The sequence below is a fragment of the Pieris rapae genome, chromosome 22 (assembly GCF_905147795.1).
Source record: "Pieris rapae chromosome 22, ilPieRapa1.1, whole genome shotgun sequence".
Classification (NCBI taxonomy): domain Eukaryota; kingdom Metazoa; phylum Arthropoda; class Insecta; order Lepidoptera; family Pieridae; genus Pieris; species Pieris rapae.
In genome coordinates, this window is record NC_059530.1 from 936,746 (window position 1) to 958,215 (window position 21,470).

Below are 21,470 nucleotides of genomic sequence, written 5' to 3' on the forward strand. Positions count from 1 at the left end.
AAATTAAATAAGTTACAATTTGAAAAAAAATACAAATAGGATATATTTTGAACTTCTTAAAACATAAGTCATGGGTTTGGTATTCTGTGATGATTAAATATTTAAGATTCTGTGAAGTGTATATAGTAGTTGTCACTGTCACTGTGCGTCAGTCATACGGAAGGCGTTAGTTTTGATTATAATGTAAATAAACAATTGGGTATAATGTTTTCTAATTAAGCGGTTATATTTGTACTGCCTGCAATTATGAACTTACTAGGTTACATACTACAAATATAGTAGTATATGATAGATTTCTACCCCTAAAAAGTATTATGGAGCAAGCTACAGGTCTTTGTCAAACATGTCTGCAAAGAAGCGAGTGCCTAAAACCTGTGCACAAAGAAGACGAAAATCTTTTTAGAACTTTGTTGTTAACGGTAAATAACTCTTACATATAAGGGTAATCATGCCCTTTCTGTTAGTATCTTTATATCATAAAGTTAATAGGTTTCAAGATTTCAAGAAGGGGTCTATAGTATTCTAGGTCTATAATATATTGTAAGGTTACATTGGGTTACTCCAAGTTAAGTAGGTTTTCTAAACAAGCAACTGCTCGTGTACAGCAGATTACAACTACCTTGTTAAGATACAAGCAAGGAGCTGGTATGTTTATTTACAGGCACACAGGTGATTAGCCTGTGTTTAGTGTTTTGGTAAAACATTTGATTGTTTGTTGACATATTTTTCAGTTTTTAATTTAATGCTTTCTTATAGACTGAAGAAATAAAATTATGTATCTGCTTTCTTTGCTATCACATGCTGCGAAAAATCAGCAATTTTTTGAAGCAATGCCAAGTAGCACAAGAATATTTAAAATGTTCTATAGTTGAGGTAAGTTAAAATAAATTGTAAATATTTTGATACATTAATTTGATTTCATTACCAATTTTCCTAGAGATGCTATTTGTTGTATTAATTAAATTAAGCTCATTTCAAGAAGGTTGTATCTTAAACATAACATTGTTTTATAAATAAGTTGATTTAAAAACACATTATGTTATTTATATTTTTAGAATAATCTGCCTAGTGTTGAACATGTATACAATTTATCCACATCACAAATTAAATATGATTACATTGGAGATTCATCAGCAATTAAAGATGAAACCAGTAAAGATTTTACAATGTCTTATTTTGATGATGAGGTGAGTGTTTATATATGTATATTTAAGATATTTCTCACATCTATTTTATATCACACTTTAATAATTAAATTATGGATTTAGGATAAATATTAATGACCCACATAGGCATAATTTCAGTCATTTCAGCCTTTAGGAATACAGTCAAAATCTGTTTTATGAACCTCAAAGGTACTACATATTATGTGGTTGTTAAGTACCTTATACATAGAATTTGTTCTGAATGATGTTGTCATAAACTGTTTTGATTATAATTATATAAGCATCAGGCTCTTGAGTTAAACATTGACTTAAATGTTATTTTATGTTTTTTATGCTTGTATCAAGTACCCTCCATCTTTAGTTTAATTTATAATCAACTAATTTTATGTGGATTTAATATCTAAAATAAAATATTTTTTGAAGCATTGTAAAATGCAAACTAGCACCACAAAATTTACAATGTTTTAAGGTTGAGGTAAATTAAATAAATTACAAATATTGTTACATTATTTGATTTAACTATCAATTTCCCTAGGTGGTATATTATGTTCATTGTATTTATTAAATCAAGCCCAAAAATTGTCTGTAATAACATTGTTCTATAAATAAGTTGATTTAAAAACACAGATTTAATATTATTTATTTATTTAGAATAATCTGCGTAGTGTTGAACATGTATACAATTTATCTACATCGCAAATTAAATATGATTACATTGGAGATTCTTCAGCAATCAAAGATGAAAACGATGAAGATTTTACAATGACTTATTTCGATGATGAGGTAAGTGTTTACATATGTATATGTATGTTCTAACATCAACTCAATGACACAGCTTAATAGTAAAAAATTGGATTTAGGATAAAGACTAATTTTCCATATAAGCATAAGTTCAGTCATCATTGGGAATATAGTCAAAATCTGTTATAACAATATCGAAGGGAATGTTACATATTATGTGGTTGTAAGGACCTAATTTATAAACCCATATGTTGTTCTAAATGATGTTGTTGTAAACTGTTTTCATTGTAATTATATAAGAGTCAGGGTCTTGCAGCTAAAAATTAATTTAGTATTTTCATTATGTTTTTTTATGCTTGTATCAAGTACCCTCAATCTTTAGATATATTTTTAATAAAATATTATATGTGGATTTAATATCTACCATGTTTATGGTAAAAATGTTTATTTTAGGATTTTACAAATAATGATGTCTCACCAAGTGTTAAAGAGGAGATAGTTGTTTTCCAAAATTCCATAAATTTTAAAGATTTGAACGATAAAGACCCCATTGATGTAAAGGTAAATTTTTATTTTCTTTAACCTAATACTGAGATTAATTTATTTTATTAGTTATTTGAATTATTTAAAACAATGTCACCGCATAGCCATATGGTTCTGTTTTACGAGCATTATTTAATGTGTTATATATTTAAGGAAACAAAGGACAAAAAATCCTGTAAAAATAGTAGGAAAAGTGTAGTTGATGCAATACCCGCGGGATTCTCATCTAGAATGGTTCGGGAGACCGATGAGTATACAGTGATTAAATTGACTAAGGAGCAAGTGAGTGTTTTATATAACTATACATAACATACCATTACAATTAATCACAATTGTGTGGTACCGGAAATTCAAAATTCCTTTATTTAAAAAAAATTAATCGCTTTTAAACTATCCAATAACACGTAATTCATTTCCCTTGTAACGCATCGGAATATCTCACCAACAACACGACAGTTGTCGTAGGACGGTTAGGACTAAGTTAAATCTAATTTAATATTTGCGACAACTATATGTCAGCCTACGACAACTTGCCCACCAAATATGTACGAAACTATCCGTGACGTATACGGTGAAGAAAAACAGCGTGTTGCCATATAAAAAAAAAAACAAAAAAACATTGTGAGGATGCCATGTCTCGAATCCAAAGAGTAGCTTAGGATAGATAGCCTAGTAGCGTAGATTTTGAGTATTCTAGGATAAAAAACAACTAAATTTTATCAGGTCCAACAAGAAATGGAAAAAAACAGACAGACTGATAAATACAAAGGTGCGCCATACAAATGCGAATTATGCGTCAAATACTTTAATTTCGAAGATGTGTTGAGTACGCATTTGGAGAAACATTCGCCGGTAAGATATTTTTATATTTATCAATTATATTGAATTAAAATATACATTATTGTAGATATATTTTTCTTATCATTAAAGTTTACTTAGTTTTTATAGTGTCTTACTTCTTTACTTATACACACAAACACACACATTCTTAAATTCATTTCTAATCATTATACAGATTTTACGTTACAACGAATATATATCTGTGGTCATACATAAGTACATTTTTGCTCAGTATGACATTTATATATCGAATGTTTCATATTTTAATAGTGCCTTCAGATTTCTTAATAATTTCATTGCTTGTTCTGTGATGTAATGAAATTGCATTTATCATATTCTGACCTGACCTATGGCCACAGGTTTAGAGACCTATAATATATATATATATATATTTAAATTCGCAGCGTAAGTGAATTTAATCATTGAAGTAGGTAATAAAAGTATTTTTTATCAGTCCAGGAATTTTTAGTTTGATTATTATAAATTGTTAAAAATACAAACAAACATTAAAAATGCAGTACGTTCTATAATATCAGATAAGAGATTTATTTGTAGAACTTCAATATCTTAAAGATTCCCTTTACACAAGATTTGACGTAGTTTTGTGGCAGAAAAATAATATCATGTTTTCGAGTTCCGACGAATTGCCCATGTTAAAACATGCTTTTCATAGATCTAGAATACAACAACATTTCTTTGTTCTACTTCTTCTTTCCACTACTGGAGGATTGCGGTCAGCTCTTCATACTTTTTTTTTTAATTTTTTTATTGATAAAGTTGGCCAACGCTCGGCATACTGATACATTGGTAAAAACAAACACAAAATACAATTTTTAATGTGACAAGCACTTAGAGGCAAACGTGACATTCATTTAGAGCACAAACAAATATCAATCAAAACAATTATTAAACAAAATAAACATTACAAAAAACTAAACAAAAATCGATTTTAAAGTGTGAGGGGAGCAACTAAGGATATCCAGACCGTTTTATCGGATTTTTCCGTGTTTATCAGAATGCTTAATCTGGATATCGGAGAGCTGTGACCAAAACGCTTCTTGGTGTCGATCAAGAAGCGTCCACCTATTTTTTTTTATAGAACAGGGGGCAAACGGGCAGGAGGCTCACCTGATGTTAAGTGATACCGCCGCCCATGGTCACTCTCGATGCTAGAGGGCTCACGAGTGCGTAATGCTACCTAGGTTAGCTCTGATAAAATTATTAATGGATAGCTCAAATATATTTTTTCTTAGAACAATAAATATTTGTATTTCAGAAAAATGGCTCTTTCAAATGTAATATTTGTACTCAATATTGTCCGAGTGCGGTCTCCTTAAGGGGGCATATGAAATCACATACAACTAAGTAAGTCTGTATTTAACACTAAGTATTACTTATGTTTGTCAAATACGTTTTTTTGGCATATGAGAGCGTGCCTCGGGTTGTAGTTTCGATATTGCATTGTTTATTTTCTAATGTTCTGGTACTTATAAACGATAGAGGACAAATCTTTGTTTTTAATTTATTTTATTATTATTAATTACTTAAGATGTCATGTGGAACATGGTGTAATGGTTGCAGCTCCTTGTGTAAAAGAAAAAGCTTGGCGATTAAAAAGAGTGGCGGAGAGTTTATTCTCTTCCGTTCTACGTTCTTGATTTAAGAATTGGCAGAAAATATTTTTTTACGTTCATAAGTGTACATTGTATTACCTACATGAATAAATGATTTTTGATTGATTTGATTTGACATTGACAAGATTTTTCCCTTGCCTGATAGATATATTTTTAATTCCGCGAAACAGTGTAACATCTCAGTTGCAAATTCAAAAAAATTATTATATAGGGTATGTACAAAAGTTTCAACACCTACCCGCACTTATGGTTATTTTTTGAACAAACAGTGATGTAATTGCTTGGCTAAGATTGTTATATGGTATCAAAACTTTTTTCTCTCTATTCAGTTTCTCAGTACTTTTTGAAGTTTTAATGTCTAAACTGTATAGTATATTTTAATCATATATTACAGATACAAATGCAAAATATGTGGGATCGTCCGTCTGTCTCGTCAACACATATTGGAGCACTATATGTTAGATCACACAGAAGACATACCGGCATATAAGTGTAACGAGTGTGATTTTACAACCAAGTCAGTAACCCTGCCTAAACCTTATTTTCATCATCATCATCAACAACATATAACCTCTTGTACACTCAAGTATACTTCGCCATCTATCCTTCCCATGTCTAGACACTCCTCCAGTGATCCTATTGTTTCGAGGTCCTTGACAACTCCATCTCACCATCTCTCTCTTCTTCTCTTCATCGGTCTCTTGGAACCGGGTTGTGAGTTCAGTAAGCACCGTCTTTCGTTCATCATGCACGCACTTTATGAATTGGACGATTTAATAAAGTTCATTGAAGCGAATACAACAAACGTTGTCGTTGCACAGGACCAAAGATTCTTCGAAGATAAACCTAGTTTTAACCGACTTGGAAACAAGATGTTGATCGTTGCGTTATTGTTACAAATTTAGAAAATGAATGTTTTACTCCAAATTTCATGAAAATCGGTGTAGCAGTTTTTAAGATATGAGTACATTAGAGAAATAGATATGTCACAGCGAAGTAGATAGTTGACTTAATTAGCCGTTAAAGCCAGTTGGATGCGACACATATATATCATTTGTTAACACATTAAGGGCCTGTTTCACAATGTATGGATAAAGTGCCAAATAGCTATGCAACACATAAATTATTCGAAAGATAAAAGTTCCAAATAAGATACTTCGAATTTCATGACAAATAGCGCTATCTGACAGTCGTGAAACGCCAAAATACTATTTATCCTACCAATAAGTTACAAATAGCTTATTTGGAACTTATCCGGACATTGTGAAACAGGCCCTAAGTATATGTTTTTTTAGTAAACGTACAGTGATCCAACGTCACGCAAGAACGCATTCAGATAGTGACAGTCATACGTGTCACGAGTGTGGGAGGGGTTTTAAGAGCAAGGAGACGTTGCGCGTGCACACTACGTACGTACCATAGAGACCCCCTTTTAATTAAAATACGGCCGTTTACATATGATATAGATTATAGATAGTACCTGGATGGCCGAAGCTTTGCTCGGTATTTTTATTTTTTTATAAATTGTGTTTTTTTGGAAATTATGTTTAAGTTTAGATACTAATAGAATGATGAAATATGAACAGTATAGAATATATATGCTGAATTGCTTTCGTGTTGTTGTGTCGTTAAAGCAATTTAAACAAAAAACAGTATTATTATTCTGGAAGATACATTTTTCAGTTTAAATTGGGACTACTCAAACACCACCTTTTTGTTATTTTCTATTATTTATTCCTAGCGAATCGATAATCGATTTATCGCCCGCGAAACCCCCAGTATACTAAATTTCATGAAAATCGTTGGAGCCGGTCCCGAAATTCCAATTATATATATATATATATATATACATACAAGAATTGCTCGTTTAAAGATATAAGATATGTGCATATATTTATATGTATTTTGGCGGTTAGAAGGTTGCGACATCAGCGTTACGGATATTAGCGATTCTTAAGACAATTTCTGCCACGCACCACCACAATGTGGAACCAGCTGCCGACTGAAGTATATCCGAACCAATTCGACTTAGGGTCCTTCAAGAAAAGAGCGTACCGATTCTTAAAAGGCAATGCGCTTGTGAGCCTTCTGGCAGTGCGAGTGTCCATGGGCGGCGGTATCACTTAACATCAGGTGAGCCTCCTGCTCGTCTGCCTCCTGTAACATAAAAAAATAACATTGCTGCTGAAACTTACAGACTTAGGGTGATGAAATCAATAAACCCAGTTTTTACTTAATACATGTATTATTTACAGCCGGCACGACGTTAAAAAACGATTCTCGTGTGATACGTGCAAACGAACGTTTATTTTCAAGTCATTATTAGAAAAACATATTCGCTCCGTTCATATTGATAAAGATTTTTACTGCGTCGAATGTGATATTAAATTTACATCTATGGTAAGTAATACACACACATGTACAAAAAGTATATAAAGAACTTTAAAAAAAAGTTATTTTTTTAAGTGTGTGAAATGTATAAACTATGTGAATGTTTAGCGTGTAAAATTATAAGCTATATGAAAATTTTAAAGTGTGTGAAAAGTAAAACTGTGTGAATGTTTAGTGTGTGAAATTATAAGTTATATGAAATGTTTAAAGTGTGTGAAAAGTAAAAACTGTATGAAAAGTGACTGACGCCGATTTAGCGCAAACAACTTGTATTAATAATAATTACTAATTCTACATCTAACAGTTACTTAACTGATTAGTTCGGTCTTTAGTGGGTACCGTCATTTTTACATTACTATTTTTTTCTACTTACCATTTTACAGGAGGCTTTAAAACAACATTTTAAAAGAAGTAAGAAGCACACGGATCCATCACATTATAAGTAAGTTTTTATGTGTTTGTAAATATATTAAAATCAAACTCTCTATGTTAGGTCGGACATTCGAACCCTATATAGTTATATACTAAGATAATATGTCAGCAGGGCCGGAAAGAGGAGCCCCGGGACCTCTACAATAGAATCCGTTTCCAATATTTTTTTTTATTTCGACTAATAAACAACTTTTATATATTACTAGCGGATCCGACAGACGTTGTCCTGTCTACACGTCTTTAATTTCAAAATTTCAATTTTTAATAAGCCATTTTGATGAAAATTATTATTCAAATGTTATGACAATATCTAACGATCCAGCACATGGTCACACACGATATAACACAATGATAACAAAACTTTTTTTAAATTTCGGGACAGACTAAAATTAAAATTCGAATATTATTTAAAATTTGACAGTGCGATGGTAGCGCTGTCTGTCGGATCCAATGTAAAACATTCCAAAATCAACAACTACTAATTAATTAAAAAAAACATTGTCCAGCGGACAAAATTGTGAATCTAAACCATTCTCGAATCTCCACGAACACACACAAAAAATTTCATCAAAATTGGTCCAGTCGTTTAGGAGTTCAGTCACATACACACGCACACAAGAAATATATATACTAAGATTGATTAAAAAACTAGACTGAAGAAAATTGTATATTTTATTTGGATAATAATCAGGGGTCTTCATTCTTTTGTTGGCCCGAGGCGTCCAGACCTCTAAATCCGGCCCTGGATGTTTGCTTTCTAGAACAAGTATGATTAACATGGCATATTATATGGCAGGTCCTGGGCTCGAGGCAAAATGTATGTTAAGTAAACACAGAAATGTGTGTTTCTATCTCTTATTTTCTTCTAGATATGACTGCAAGCTATGTGCCGAAAAATTCCTTACAAAAGCAAGGTTGGATCATCATGAGACAAGTATTCATAATTTGCCTAAAACCTCACATTGTGATCAATGTAGTAAAGTGTATAGTGGGCCGGAAGCTCTCAGACTACATGTTAGAAGAGCACATCCGGTTAGCGAGAGCAGTACAGAATATCAGTGCGGTGTTTGTTGTAAGGTTTTTACTGTAAGTACTTCCCGTAAAATGTTGTTGGTCATAGACACTAAAAGTGAGCACAGATTATATTAGATCCTTACATTTGAAATTGACGTTTTGTAAGGAAGTAACAAAATAATATTTTATGTATTTCATTAATCTCTATGCTCTTTTGTCATCTTATAGTTAGTTCTGATTCCTTCAATAATAAAATCTTTGAAGGCGCTTTTGACAGCCGCATCAGAGTTGAATTTTTTACTTTGCAAGAAATTATAAAACTTTCTTAAAACATCTGTTGTGTATCTGTCGGAGCCATTTAGCTTTGGCCGCTAGTTAAATGACGCCGTTTAGTTAAAAGGCTAGGATGTTAATTGCAAATAATATCATAAATGGCTATTTAAACTAGTTGGCTGCGGCATATCCACGACTTTTTTCATGATTTCATTAATAAACATCGACCACACACAAATCAGTTCCTCAAATAAGTGTTTTTCATTTTTATTACATACAATGTCGAGGGAAAAATCACACACAACATCACTTTTCAGCGCAAATCCGGCCTGAAGGTCCATAGCCGTGTACACACAGGCGAACGTCCCTATAAATGCGTGTGTGGAGAGGCTTTCACTCAACAGGCATCGCTGCGAGCGCATCATGCCGCTAAGCATAAGGTACTGTTATTACAGTAACAAGTACATTAAAAATTATTCCGGTTCCAACATTTTCTATGACTTAGATTTACAAAGTTCTCTCTAAGTCGTCATAATCTACACTAATATTATGAAGAGGATAACTTTGTTTGTTTGATTGTAATGAATAGGCTCATAAACTACTGGACCGATTAAAAAAATTTTTTCACCATTCGAAAGCTACACTAGCCACGAGTAATATATGCTTTATTTAATTTTGAACAAAAATAGGGGTAAGTTATTAGGGTTTTTCGGACACAAGGTGTAAAAAATCAACCAAAAAAGTTACTTATTTTGCGTACCCTGCCTAAACTATTAAAAATAGAACCATAGAATGTTCTAAGTAATTGTAGATCTTATAAATATCTACAAAACGACGACACGACACACTATACTTATCTATGTCGAGTGAGGCACAATAACCATAAATGATAAACATGGCAAAACGACGTTTGCCAGTTCATCTAGTTAATAATATAATAATTGCGTCGCTTTTATAAGTACACTTAGGATAAAAGCACCTTTAACAGATACACCTGTATCACCTCGACTTCCGTCGTTCCAGGTTTGAACATTTTTTAAGGCAGTTTTTGCATTTCATTGAACCAGCTGCTTCAGAAGTATTTCTGAACCGAATCGACTTAGGGTTCTTCAAGAAAATAGCGTTCCAATTCTTAAAGGGGCGGCAACGCACTCATGAGTCCTCTGATATTGAGTGTCTAGGGGCGGCGGTATCACTTAACATCGGTTGAGCTATATCCTTTAAAAGAAAAAAAAATCGTTCGACGTGAATCCTTTTTCGATAAATCCAGTACAAACAATTTCGATTCGAACCAGTAGTTCCTATATTTATATGATACATATAATATAGGAATCATATAATATAAATATCATATAATATATTATCTATATGTATCACTTAACATCGGGTGAGCCTCCTGCCGGTTTGCCCCCTGTTCTATAAAGTAAAGACTTCCAATTATTATATATAAGACAATGTCTGGCACTGTTCATAGACAAGATGACCTCTTGATTCTTTTTTGGTCCTTCGAAGTTTCCGGTAACGTAATATTACCGTGAAAAGGTTATTTATTTTCCAAGTAAATTTTTGAGGCTTATATGACTTGACACGCAATTTTAATATGTTTACTAGGTCTTTATTCGTACGTTCGTCTATATTAAATCTCGGAGTAAGAAATGGTGTTTAGTGATTCAAATCATAATTTTTTCTATGTTAAATATAATACAAAACAGCTTCTGCGTTCGCTACCTGGCATTGAATTTAGAAAATTTGTATGTATTTATTAATAATATATTTAAGGTTTTAAATTAAAAAAATTAATAACAATGGACTTTTATTGTTTCAGAAATGATGGTAGATAAAGGAACAATAATTTTATATAAAAATAAAATCTTCTATGACAACTTGTTTTTCTCTTGTCTCTTACCACTAACAACACTAAAAACTTTGTAATCATTATGAAATGTATTCATTTTTTATTAAATTGTCTTTGGCTTTAGTACATTATATAATTCTTCCGTTTACGAATTAATTTTAACTACATTCAAAATTTTGATTTAAATACATAAAAAAGTAATTCGTCTATATAATTTAAAATATAGATTACATGATTTAAAATTTGGTAATTGACAATAATTTGTTATAATTAATAGTAACACTGAAAGAAATGGTGCAAGCTGCAAATAAATCTATCATACACACTAGTATTTGCAATCAGATGCAGTGTTCACAACCGTACGATAATTATCGTACATGTACGATAATTTCAAAGCTACGTACGATGTACGATGGTACGCGGCTATCGTACGCAGATTGTACGATAATTTCCGTGCTCATGAAAAGTTTAATAATGACACAGATAGCCCAATAATAATTACAGTTTTTAGTATAGCCATATATTGGCTCAATGTTTTACTAGGATCATATGCTGTTGCTTCATGGCGCAATCCTTTCATTGGTTGTTACTGTTAATCAATTCGAATTATAAATTCGAAATGTAGGCACGTCCATCACACTCGAAGTGCCCTCGTCCACTCCCAGCTCAGGTCTTGCCAAACGTCGAATATTTAATTTGAACTATTATTTTTTCAATTAAAAAAACAAGTTTACAAGATTTAAACTATGAATAAATCATTTACAACATATTATTGTCACGTTTCGTATGATTTTTAAAAGTATTTTATCCATTTTCCTGACTTGTACGATAATTTTTATCCACGTACGATAATTTTTCGTCCCTGGTACGATAGGTGCCTGGCTTCAGGTTGTGAACACTGATTCAGATAAAAGAATTTTTACTTTAAATTACATTACATAATGTAAAACCTATTAATAATACCCTCATATTTTAAAAAAAAGCATCACTCACTAATGTCCTCATTTCAAGAGAATCATAAACTCTATATCCTAAATCTGATTTGACCGCCGGACCATATTGTGGCGTTTTCATAAAATACCGATTTGCAAAGCTACAATAAAAATGTTGATTGGTCGCTTGAAAGTATTGATAAACAGTTTATAAATAATATATTGGAATGAGGAATTAATTTGCTACCATAATTGTAATGTTTATTTTTTTTTATTGTATTAATGCTATTAACAACCACTCTTTAATCATCATTATCTGAAAGAGATTCTTTATTCAATTTGTCCATATAAATATTGAAATTAATAATAATTCTTATTAAACAATTTGAATTTGTATTTCAAATAACTAACAAAATTATCAGGAAACATTTATATGAACAATACATTTTACATCAAAGTTATTTTCAATGTTGTTTTGTTGATACAATTAACAAAAGGCAACACTGAAAGGTTTTGTTTAGTAAAAATTGCATAAAGGAAGAGATATTTAACATTGAAATTATGTGACGGATGGATACACATATTTTGAAAGCTTTTTTTTAACTTTAAAGAACCTTGGAATGTTTTATCAAATACTACTGTCTATTACTTTCAAATTAAATCTATAAACAGTACATATAACATAAACAGAATCAATAGTGGTTTTAGGGCCTGTTTCACAATGTATGGATAAAGTACCAAAAAATCTATGCAACACATAAATTATTTGGAAGTTCCGAATAAGACACTTTGAGTTTCATAACGAATAACGATATCTGACAGTCATGAAACGCAACAAACACTAGTTTATCCTACCAATAAGTAATAAATAGCTTATTTGGAACTTACGTAGAACTTATACGTACATTGTGAAACAGACCCTTAGTGTATAAAATTTTAGTGATTCTTAAATAGCCAAGACTTTGTGACCTTTTGAAGGTCAAAAAAACATTACAATAATTTGTGACCTAGGTCTGATGACATGATCCCATGGGTCAGGTAAGTTATAACAAATTTAAGATATTAGATATCACAAGAAATTTACCATGTGTTTACAATAATAATAATATTATTGAAGTGAAAGATCTTGAACGAACGCTTGACTTGGGGAGTAAGCTGGCGAACGCGTGACGTAAGCGTTACGAAAAGTGTGATCGGGCAAGGCGAACGGAAGTTGAGTGGGGGATATAAGAAAGAGACAGCAGTGCGCATGCACATTTTCTTTCTCTCTTCCTCTCATAGCCAAATACGTTCCGTATATCTAAGCACACTGCAGGCCTATTGTCTGTATCACAGTGTAGGAGCAATCGAGAAGAAGTCTCTAATTTTAATTCGAAACTATATGTATCTTATTTCTCATACCATAAGTCTAATGTCTCGGTTTTACAATCAACCACAGTAATTACTGATGTATCCAATAATGAATAAAAGTAAAAGATCTATGCAAAAATATTAAGTAATTTACCAATTTATGAATATTTGTAGAAAATTAATATATGTATATGTACATACATGTATATATTGTACACATATATATATACATACAGATGGAGCAAAAGAAGTTTCACTTCAGTCGTGTGGTCATAAGCACACTCGTTTTTTTTATTATACCATATATATGTCGCAGCTAACTAGCTTAATAAGCCGTACAATTAACAGCCTAGCCTATTAACTAAACAGCTCCATATAAAGCAAAACAATAAATTTTTATTAGTTTAACAATATTAATAAAATAATATAATCAAACAATCTAATCCACTTTAAGCAGATTTACTGTTCAGACAACAATAGTCTTTTATAAACGTAAAATCAACAGTTTCAAAAACATTTTCTTATCAAATGCTATCAGTCTCTCCTCATACATTTACGTTTCTCTAAAACAATCATACTCTTCAATGCACTTGCTATCAAATATCTCAATTCGTGAAACTTACTTAACGTTAATCGGTAAATATATTTCTTTCCATCTGTTAGACATAATGTTAGTATAACTTGGGTATCTCTAAAAAGGATCTCTTTTCTTCTTTCTGGAGTTGGATTTTCATGGCGAATGTTGTTTTGGCTGAAATTTTTTAATTATACATAAAACATAAATTTTAAATAGGTGCAGTGTTTATAAAAATAGTAGTACTACCATAATAGTTAAAATAAGAATAATTGTTACTGTATAATTTTTTTTAATAGTGGCTCAGTATAATTCCCAGTGGGATAAGATTTTGATCAACCAAAAACTACCTATAATTCTATTAACATTACTTTAGTGTAATATTTTATGTGCATACACATTTGATGAGAAAGTATAACATATTTTTGATAAATATTTGTAGAGTAAGATTCAGCATCATTACAATACATACTAATAAATAACTCAATTGCGTTAAACACAGACATATTTTTATATCTATATAACAAATAAAATATGTACCTCATTGATACATCAATCTTCCACTGCAAACTTTCAATACCTGGTTTGATCCTCAAATGTCTTTGTAAATTTGTATATATTTTATCTGTACATAATAAAGTTGTTAATTCACTAACACACTCAGTGTTGAATCTGAAAGATAAATAGTTTTTAGAATAATTTATATAGGATTAACAATGTTTCACATAAATACAGCATAAAATTATTTTTTTATATTTTGCCAGTGACCCAGTGTATTCACACTAGCTCTTCTACTTTTTTATTTATTTATTAACACTTCCTTGCATTACATAAAGGAAAAAAAATTAAACATAATTTAATGAAAAGCAACTGGCGGCCTAATGATATATATTTTTTACCTGTGAATTGCATACATACTAATGCTGCCTATTGTCAGGGCTGAGTGTAAGCTGTGCATTAGACTACCATAAACTTATAAAAGTCAAGTTCAACTTGACATGGAATTTTACATATTTTACTGAATAAATAGATTAGATATTACTTACTTAAGGCTTTCTAAAAATAGCTGTACATCTTCTGCAACCCAAGGCTCTCTGTGAGCAGATCTTAGTCTAGATACATGCCGTACCACTGATCTAACTGCTGAAAATTTATCTGCATTCATAAGATTCCTCATTCTGCTATCTGGATTTCCCTCCAACTCCTTTAGAGCCACTGTAAGACAAAGGTCATATGAGAAAATCACAATAATGAAAGTTGAATTATATACCAATTGCTACGTACTCATTTAAATAATGAACTTGGTGTTATATGAAATAAAGGTAATTTAATTACGAAAGAACTTACACAACACAAAAGGTTTGATTTCCTTTTTCTGTATTTCTGGCGTAATTAATGATACCGTTGTCCATTGTGAAGGATTCTCGGTCAGTAGTTCTAGTTGATGAGACATTTTCTACAAATTACAAATCTAGGAACCAATAAAAACAACTCAGAAAGTAAACTTAATAAGAATTCACTTCATGTTATGACGTTTATTTTATATGTCAGACATCTAAATTGTAACGCGTCAAATCCGAGGGGCGCGGGGGTTATGTCAATCAGTAGCCCGGCTCTTGGGAATTCTGATTTCAGATTTCAGTGATCACTGATCAGTCTAAGTCTTAGTAAGTCTAATCATCAGTCAGTACTAAACTTCCTTTCGTTGAAAATTATGGACAGAAGGACGGAGTATTTTCGGAGTAATTTCTTCAAAGTCCTTTTAATTAACTGGAATTTTTTTTTTATTTGCAATGAATATGGGAAAGGGAGGTACAGTAGAACTCCAATTAACCGAATTAATGGGGACCGAGACCCATTCGGATAATCAAATATTCGGATAATCGGATTTAAAAAAAAAAGTTGCCATTGGAGAGAATAAAAGCTACGTTTTGATATTGCACTATTTTTTATTAAATTGACATGAAAGAAACATGAAATTTTCACTTGTTTTAAATATAAATAAACTGTTTTGCCGTCTTTTTTTTTTAATTTTTTCTGATTCGGATAATCGGCGATTCGGATAGTCGGAGTTCGGATAATTGGAGTTCTACTGTAGCTCTAACGTCTAAAGAAACTCGTTGAATCAATCCAGCCATTTAAATTTTTCAATACCCAATAATAGGAAATTCCCAATTCCTCGAAAACTTCAAAAATCAGTGAGCAAAACGTCTGCCAAATGCTTTTTCGTATCCACGGATTGATGATGAATCGAATAGACGCAGTGATAATCGTGTGCAAGCTACTTAGTAGAGCTTTTAAGCTATTGCATAGATTTTATCGCAGGCATTGAGCGCGGCGACCGAATCAAGAAATTCCGTAACGAAAATAACCTTACACACTATGACATAATAAAGGATAATAGGTTTGTTAGTCTGAGTCTGGTAGATTAAATTAATGTCAAAGAAAAAAAATACTACATAAATAAATAATTGCATATGTTGATAAAAAATGCTATGCAATAGCTTTATCGCGGCAGTCCCCGAGTGCCACACGTTTCTTTTGAAGTGAAACTTCTTTAGAATCGTTGTGATTTCAAACCGGATGCAACGAAAAAGCGACAGTAAAAAGAGACAGAAACATTAATTCATATGATTTAACGTGGGAGAAAATGAGATAGATAAACTTCTTTCGAATCGTCGTGATTTCAAACCGGATGCAGCGGTAAAGAGAGACAGAAACATCAATTCATCATATGATTTAACGTGGGAGAAAATGAGATAGCAGGCATTATACAGCCTCTCTTTACTGCCGCTTTTTCATTTGATCGAATTTCAAACTTTCGATGTTTTAGTTTTTCCCAAATTAAAAATTTATATTAAACTTATAAATTAAAATTTATCATTAAAATATACTGTTTTAAAAGAACACACACATTTAGATAATGGAAAATGATTAATTTATATATGATTAATAATAAAAAAAATGTTTTTGAAGGTTTCACTTCTACCATGTGTGAATTGCACATATGTTTTTTATTTTTTTACATACCTAAATGCGCACCAGCTCCCTATGCCGGCTATACACACTCGGCGAGAGGCTCTCGCCGAGTGTGTAGCGCTATCTGCATTAAGTTATTATAATTTTCTTCACGTTTACCATAAAAAATGATAATGATTACTTTGTACCTTAACAGAATTAGGTAATTAGACTACGGCCTACGACCACAGTCATCGAGCAAGTGATTGAATGGGTGTGTACAGGTCACACTTGTTTTACTCGCGATACCCTTTGACTCGTGTGCAAAAAACCGTCAGGCGACTGAAAGAGGCGAGAACAACTGCGAGGAAGCGAGACGAGACGAGAACTCTATTGTACACTCTCGCGCTTGGCCTGTCTCGGGGTATCTCGCTGAGTGTGTACAACTATGTATCAGCATTAGAATTTAAACATCTGCGCTTTTTAATCAATCTATGACTTCTGTGCTGTCACTGTCATTTTTCATTACTGACTTGTGCTTGATAATTATTGTGAACGCGTTTGCGAATTCCTATTAATTATTTTATTTTATGGTTTAATCTGCCGTGTCTTTCTTCTGTATAATCGTAACGCAAGCCAGAAAGCTCGAGAAATAGTTTTATAGTTGAAATTCACCTTTAATAAGTTTAAACTTTAAAATGGCAGCGGTTCAAGCCAAGCCCCAATGGCCGGTTCGGCCAGGAATTCAGCATCAAAATAGCCAGAATGCCGCAAGCTTAACACTAAACAGATCGATTAACTTATATCCGCTAACAAATTACACATTCGGCACGAAAGAACCGCTGTTTGAAAAAGATGCGTCGGTACCGGCTAGGTTCCAGAGGATGCGTGAAGAATTCACCAAAATCGGCATGAGAAGGTTAGATTTTTTTGGTATATTTAAATTAAATTCAAACATATAATCAGAATCAACCAGGGCCAATAATATCAGGTTTATTCGACTATGTTATTTTTTTACTTTTTTGTGCCTATCTAACAAATCTAATATTTTCTAGATTTTTAAATTAACTTGTATATTTGTTGTGGCGAAACCACAAATATTAAAATTTTTTTGAACCATCCAAAGTTTAACAATATATGAGTTAATGTTTGGCTACTTCATGATATGGCTAATCAATATAACTCATGAAATGCAGGTCTGTGGAAGGAGTACTATTAGTACATGAACATGGTTTACCACATGTGTTGTTACTGCAACTTGGGACTGCTTTCTTCAAGCTACCAGGTGGTGAACTTAATCCTGGAGAAGTGAGTATAAATTTGTAGGTGTAATTTTTGTTATTTTTATATACTGGTTTTGCCAGGTTAAAATGACACTTGCAGTACCTACATACAACTTTCTAAATATCTCTACAAATTAATGCACATCTAGTTTATTATTAAATATATTATTATTAATATTACATATACATTTTACCATTATTTAAAATAATTTTGTTGATCTCTATTTAATATTTTTTGTGATTGTAAGCAGTAAAACAAATACAATGTTATAATTGCAGGATGAAATTGAAGGACTAAAGAGATTGCTTACGGAGACTCTTGGAAGACAAGATGGAGTTAAACAGGATTGGCTTATTGAAGACACAATTGGTATGTTTTTTAAGTTTCTTCAAATATCAGTACAATAAAATGGGGTAAAGCATAAAGTAAAGGTGGGTGAATATAAAATAAGGTAGTTCTTGGAATAAAATTACACAGATGCATGTATCTTTGGTTTTAAATAGCTGACTGAAAGAACTCACAGTCTCACTTGTTCACAGTCACAATTAAGAAAATGATTGTTATAACCAATATTTTATGGTTATTTCTTTTTTTGCAGTGGTCTGTAATGTAATATATAAATCATTTTAGCCTTTACTGTAATCTATAATAACTATTTAGAGAGCAATTAAGAATATTATATTATTAAGAAGCTTTATAAATATTTTAATTGTTTTTAAGTTTTCAAAAGATTTAAGTCTGTACTTATATATGAATTATATGTTGTTATGTTAAGACAAGGTTCAGAATTGTTAGTGTAAGATACCAAGAACAAAAACAGACCATTTTTGAATCTCTGCCTAAATGATTACTTTAATTTTCAGGAAACTGGTGGCGTCCAAACTTTGAACCACCACAGTATCCCTACATTCCACCCCACATAACTAAACCTAAAGAACATAAACGTCTCTTTTTAGTGCAGTTACAGGATAGGGCATTATTTGCTGTACCCAAGAACTATAAATTAGTTGCTGCTCCTCTATTTGAGTTATATGATAATGCTCAGGGATATGGGCCAATTATTTCCTCCCTTTCACAAAGTTTATGTAGGTTCAACTTTGTTTATATGTAATTATCACTTAGTAACGTTAGCTGTCATCCACGTGACAGTTGACAGGTCTATATTGTCAAGAGTAATGCATCTATAAAAGTGGTCTCTGTTGATCTCGGTTATTCTTGTATGCACTTATTTTATTGTGAAGTGTAGTGTGATTTCACAACTCAAGCTTACACAATATTTAGGTCTAGGGAAAACTATGATAAAGCCAACTTTATAGAGAACATTACCTTGCCAATTAACTTGTTAGTACTAAGATTTTAACTTTTGAACCAATACTTTTACTGCAAGAGTTCATCTGTTTAATTTCATTAAAAAATCTACTGGCTTATGTTCACAGGCATTTTAACCTTATTCTTTTTAACAATCGTTTAAAATATACATCTTTAAAATCGTCATTATAAAGCTTAAGGCTTTCGTCCCTGAATCATACCCTAAGGGTATAAAGAAGAAGAATATTACAATTGGGTTTTGAAAAACATTATTGCTATAGTGAAAATGCTTAATATATATATTTAAGCATATTTATATATGGAGTATATTCCAGTTGAATATGTAACAAGAGTTTAATTTGACATTTAAACCATTGTTTAAAAATTGTAAAGCTGTTAAAAAGTTAGTGAACTGGAGCCCAAATTTATGTAAAGGCATACACAAGTATGAGGTATTGTGTAAGTCTATTCATATTGTATTGTCATATTAGTGTAAGCAACATTGACATATGGAATAAATTGTGTGTTTCATTTGTACGTCAAGACAGAAGAAAGAAGATTGTATTAGTATTAAGTTATCGAAGACTGATTTTAAAAGTAATTTTAAGAGAACTTACTTACTACTAACTTAGGCCTTAAAGGCATTTTATATGAACATAACATGGCTGTGTTTAAAATTAATATTAAGAGCACTCTGCCTCAAAGATTTCATACAATCATAAAATAGCAGATTGTTTTTAAAATAAAAATATTAAGTCAACTCTGTCTTAAGGACAAACAATAGAGGCTGAATTATAGTTTTTCTATTTTATTACTAGTAATATATATATACTTAAGTTGTGTATTTATACAAAAAGCCACGAGACTAGTGTATTTATAGATACGTATGTGTTGCGTCTGAATTGTTTTATTTACTCTCAACTAACACAACAAATACTCTTCAGGTCAGGAATTATTTGGGCAAGCATCTGACGGAAACCATCGAAAGTTTACTGATTTATTATTAATATCTATATTGATGCGAATAGTTCTTTGTTCAGTATTTTATACATTTAGTTCTATTTATATAAAAATTTATTGCAGTTAGTGCCACATTTCCATCTTTACACACTGTGTTATTTATTGCCTATCGTGATAAGAACAAATAGATATTTATTAAGAAGACGGTGCCCCGTGATTGATCTTATGATAATTTGATATTGATTGTCTTGAGACTTCTAAGTCGCTTTGCCACTCGCGGATTTACTGATAGCAGCGCCATTTTGAAATGTTTGTATACTGTGACCGACGGTAATTTTGGAGTTCTGTGGGTCATTGGCGAAATTAAATAATGAGTCTCTTTCATCTACGATGGGCTGAGGACATGAGGACTGAATTCTATGCAACATACCTACACCGACACTAGTAAGGCTATTGACCTTATCTACCACATTTTTTATTGTAGATCTTTTGATCTACAATTCTACAGTATCTGAACTTTTCCATGGGCATTCATGGGTTATTGTTTAGGTGATGAGACTTGAAGTTACTTAAAAAATAGGCCACAACTGGTAAAAATACGACGGTATGTTTGTAATGGCCAGTCTATACCTTTATGGGTCTACCACAAGGCTCGCACTTAGGGCCTTTATTCTTTATCATATTTGTTAATGATTCGCATCCAGTTTAAAGTGCAATTTTAAAATGTACACTGATGAATGAAAATTATACCAACACATGCAGGGTTCGGTTGGGTTGGAGTCGTTTGTAAAATCGAAGACGATGCGGGACATTTATATGTCGCAACCATAATGCATTGCACGTGGTCTAAGATCCGGCTGCAGGATTAGTGAGCTAATCTTTTTTTTATGTATAACTTGGTGAATATATATCTACCAAATTGCCTATCAAAATTTGGCCGATATTATTTTTAATTGATTTTTGGGATAATATATTTGGAGATAATATGGAATAGGTCGAGACTTGCGTACTCCATATAAAATTTTCAGTACGTGTAAGTATATGTACTATTTTGAGCATAGTTTATATCAAAATCGGGAATATGAAACAGCTCAGTAAGACGTTGTATGGTGTAAGTCAAAATCTGTTTCTAATAAACAAATTAACTGCTGTTTTGTTTTGCTATATTTATTTTTATATGTAGCCTGGGAGAGATTTATTTAATAAATAATTATA

At 31.7% G+C, this 21,470-nt stretch overlaps 3 protein-coding genes across 3 annotated transcripts; 2 read left to right on the forward strand and 1 right to left on the reverse strand.

Moving 5' to 3' along the window:
• Positions 1–156: 156 nt before the first annotated feature.
• On the forward strand, positions 157–10,915 carry LOC110998862 (zinc finger protein 431). Its single transcript, XM_045633181.1, has 15 exons — positions 157–419; positions 757–873; positions 1,056–1,187; positions 1,818–1,949; positions 2,361–2,468; positions 2,604–2,732; positions 3,174–3,302; positions 4,567–4,655; positions 5,319–5,441; positions 6,220–6,333; positions 7,180–7,324; positions 7,699–7,757; positions 8,617–8,833; positions 9,352–9,474; positions 10,860–10,915. Exons 1-15 carry the CDS (start codon positions 315–317, stop codon positions 10,863–10,865), a joined length of 1,728 nt encoding a protein of 575 aa, XP_045489137.1. The 5' UTR covers positions 157–314; the 3' UTR covers positions 10,866–10,915.
• A 2,419-nt stretch (positions 10,916–13,334) lies between these two features.
• Positions 13,335–15,273, reverse strand: LOC110998861. The gene is made up of 4 exons (XM_022267658.2): positions 15,093–15,273; positions 14,792–14,960; positions 14,286–14,417; positions 13,335–13,922 (listed from the first exon to the last, which is right to left on the reverse strand). Exons 1-4 carry the CDS (start codon positions 15,196–15,198, stop codon positions 13,706–13,708), a joined length of 624 nt encoding a protein of 207 aa, XP_022123350.1. The 5' UTR covers positions 15,199–15,273; the 3' UTR covers positions 13,335–13,705.
• A 1,940-nt stretch (positions 15,274–17,213) lies between these two features.
• LOC110998860 (cleavage and polyadenylation specificity factor subunit 5) lies at positions 17,214–19,814 on the forward strand. Its single transcript, XM_022267656.2, has 4 exons — positions 17,214–17,622; positions 17,900–18,011; positions 18,266–18,356; positions 18,851–19,814. The coding sequence occupies exons 1-4, from the start codon at positions 17,402–17,404 to the stop codon at positions 19,096–19,098; spliced, it is 672 nt and encodes a 223-aa protein (XP_022123348.1). The 5' UTR covers positions 17,214–17,401; the 3' UTR covers positions 19,099–19,814.
• The last annotated feature ends 1,656 nt before the right edge of the window (positions 19,815–21,470 follow it).

Excerpts from the sequence above, each read along its gene's own strand:
- LOC110998862 (XM_045633181.1), top strand. The coding sequence starts at position 315 with ATGGAGCAAGCTACAGGTCTTTGTCAAACATGTCTGCAAAGAAGCGAG. Across the intron at positions 6,334-7,179 it reads ACGTTGCGCGTGCACACTAC|CCGGCACGACGTTAAAAAAC; the intron begins GTACGTACCATA and ends TATTATTTACAG. Across the intron at positions 7,758-8,616 it reads ACGGATCCATCACATTATAA|ATATGACTGCAAGCTATGTG; the intron begins GTAAGTTTTTAT and ends ATTTTCTTCTAG.
- LOC110998861 (XM_022267658.2), bottom strand. The coding sequence starts at position 15,198 with ATGTCTCATCAACTAGAACTACTGACCGAGAATCCTTCACAATGGACA. Across the intron at positions 14,418-14,791 it reads CTATTTTTAGAAAGCCTTAA|ATTCAACACTGAGTGTGTTA; the intron begins GTAAGTAATATC and ends TTTATCTTTCAG. Across the intron at positions 13,923-14,285 it reads AAGATTGATGTATCAATGAG|CCAAAACAACATTCGCCATG; the intron begins GTACATATTTTA and ends AAAAAATTTCAG.
- LOC110998860 (XM_022267656.2), top strand. The coding sequence starts at position 17,402 with ATGGCAGCGGTTCAAGCCAAGCCCCAATGGCCGGTTCGGCCAGGAATT. Across the intron at positions 17,623-17,899 it reads ACCAAAATCGGCATGAGAAG|GTCTGTGGAAGGAGTACTAT; the intron begins GTTAGATTTTTT and ends CATGAAATGCAG. Across the intron at positions 18,357-18,850 it reads GCTTATTGAAGACACAATTG|GAAACTGGTGGCGTCCAAAC; the intron begins GTATGTTTTTTA and ends TTTAATTTTCAG.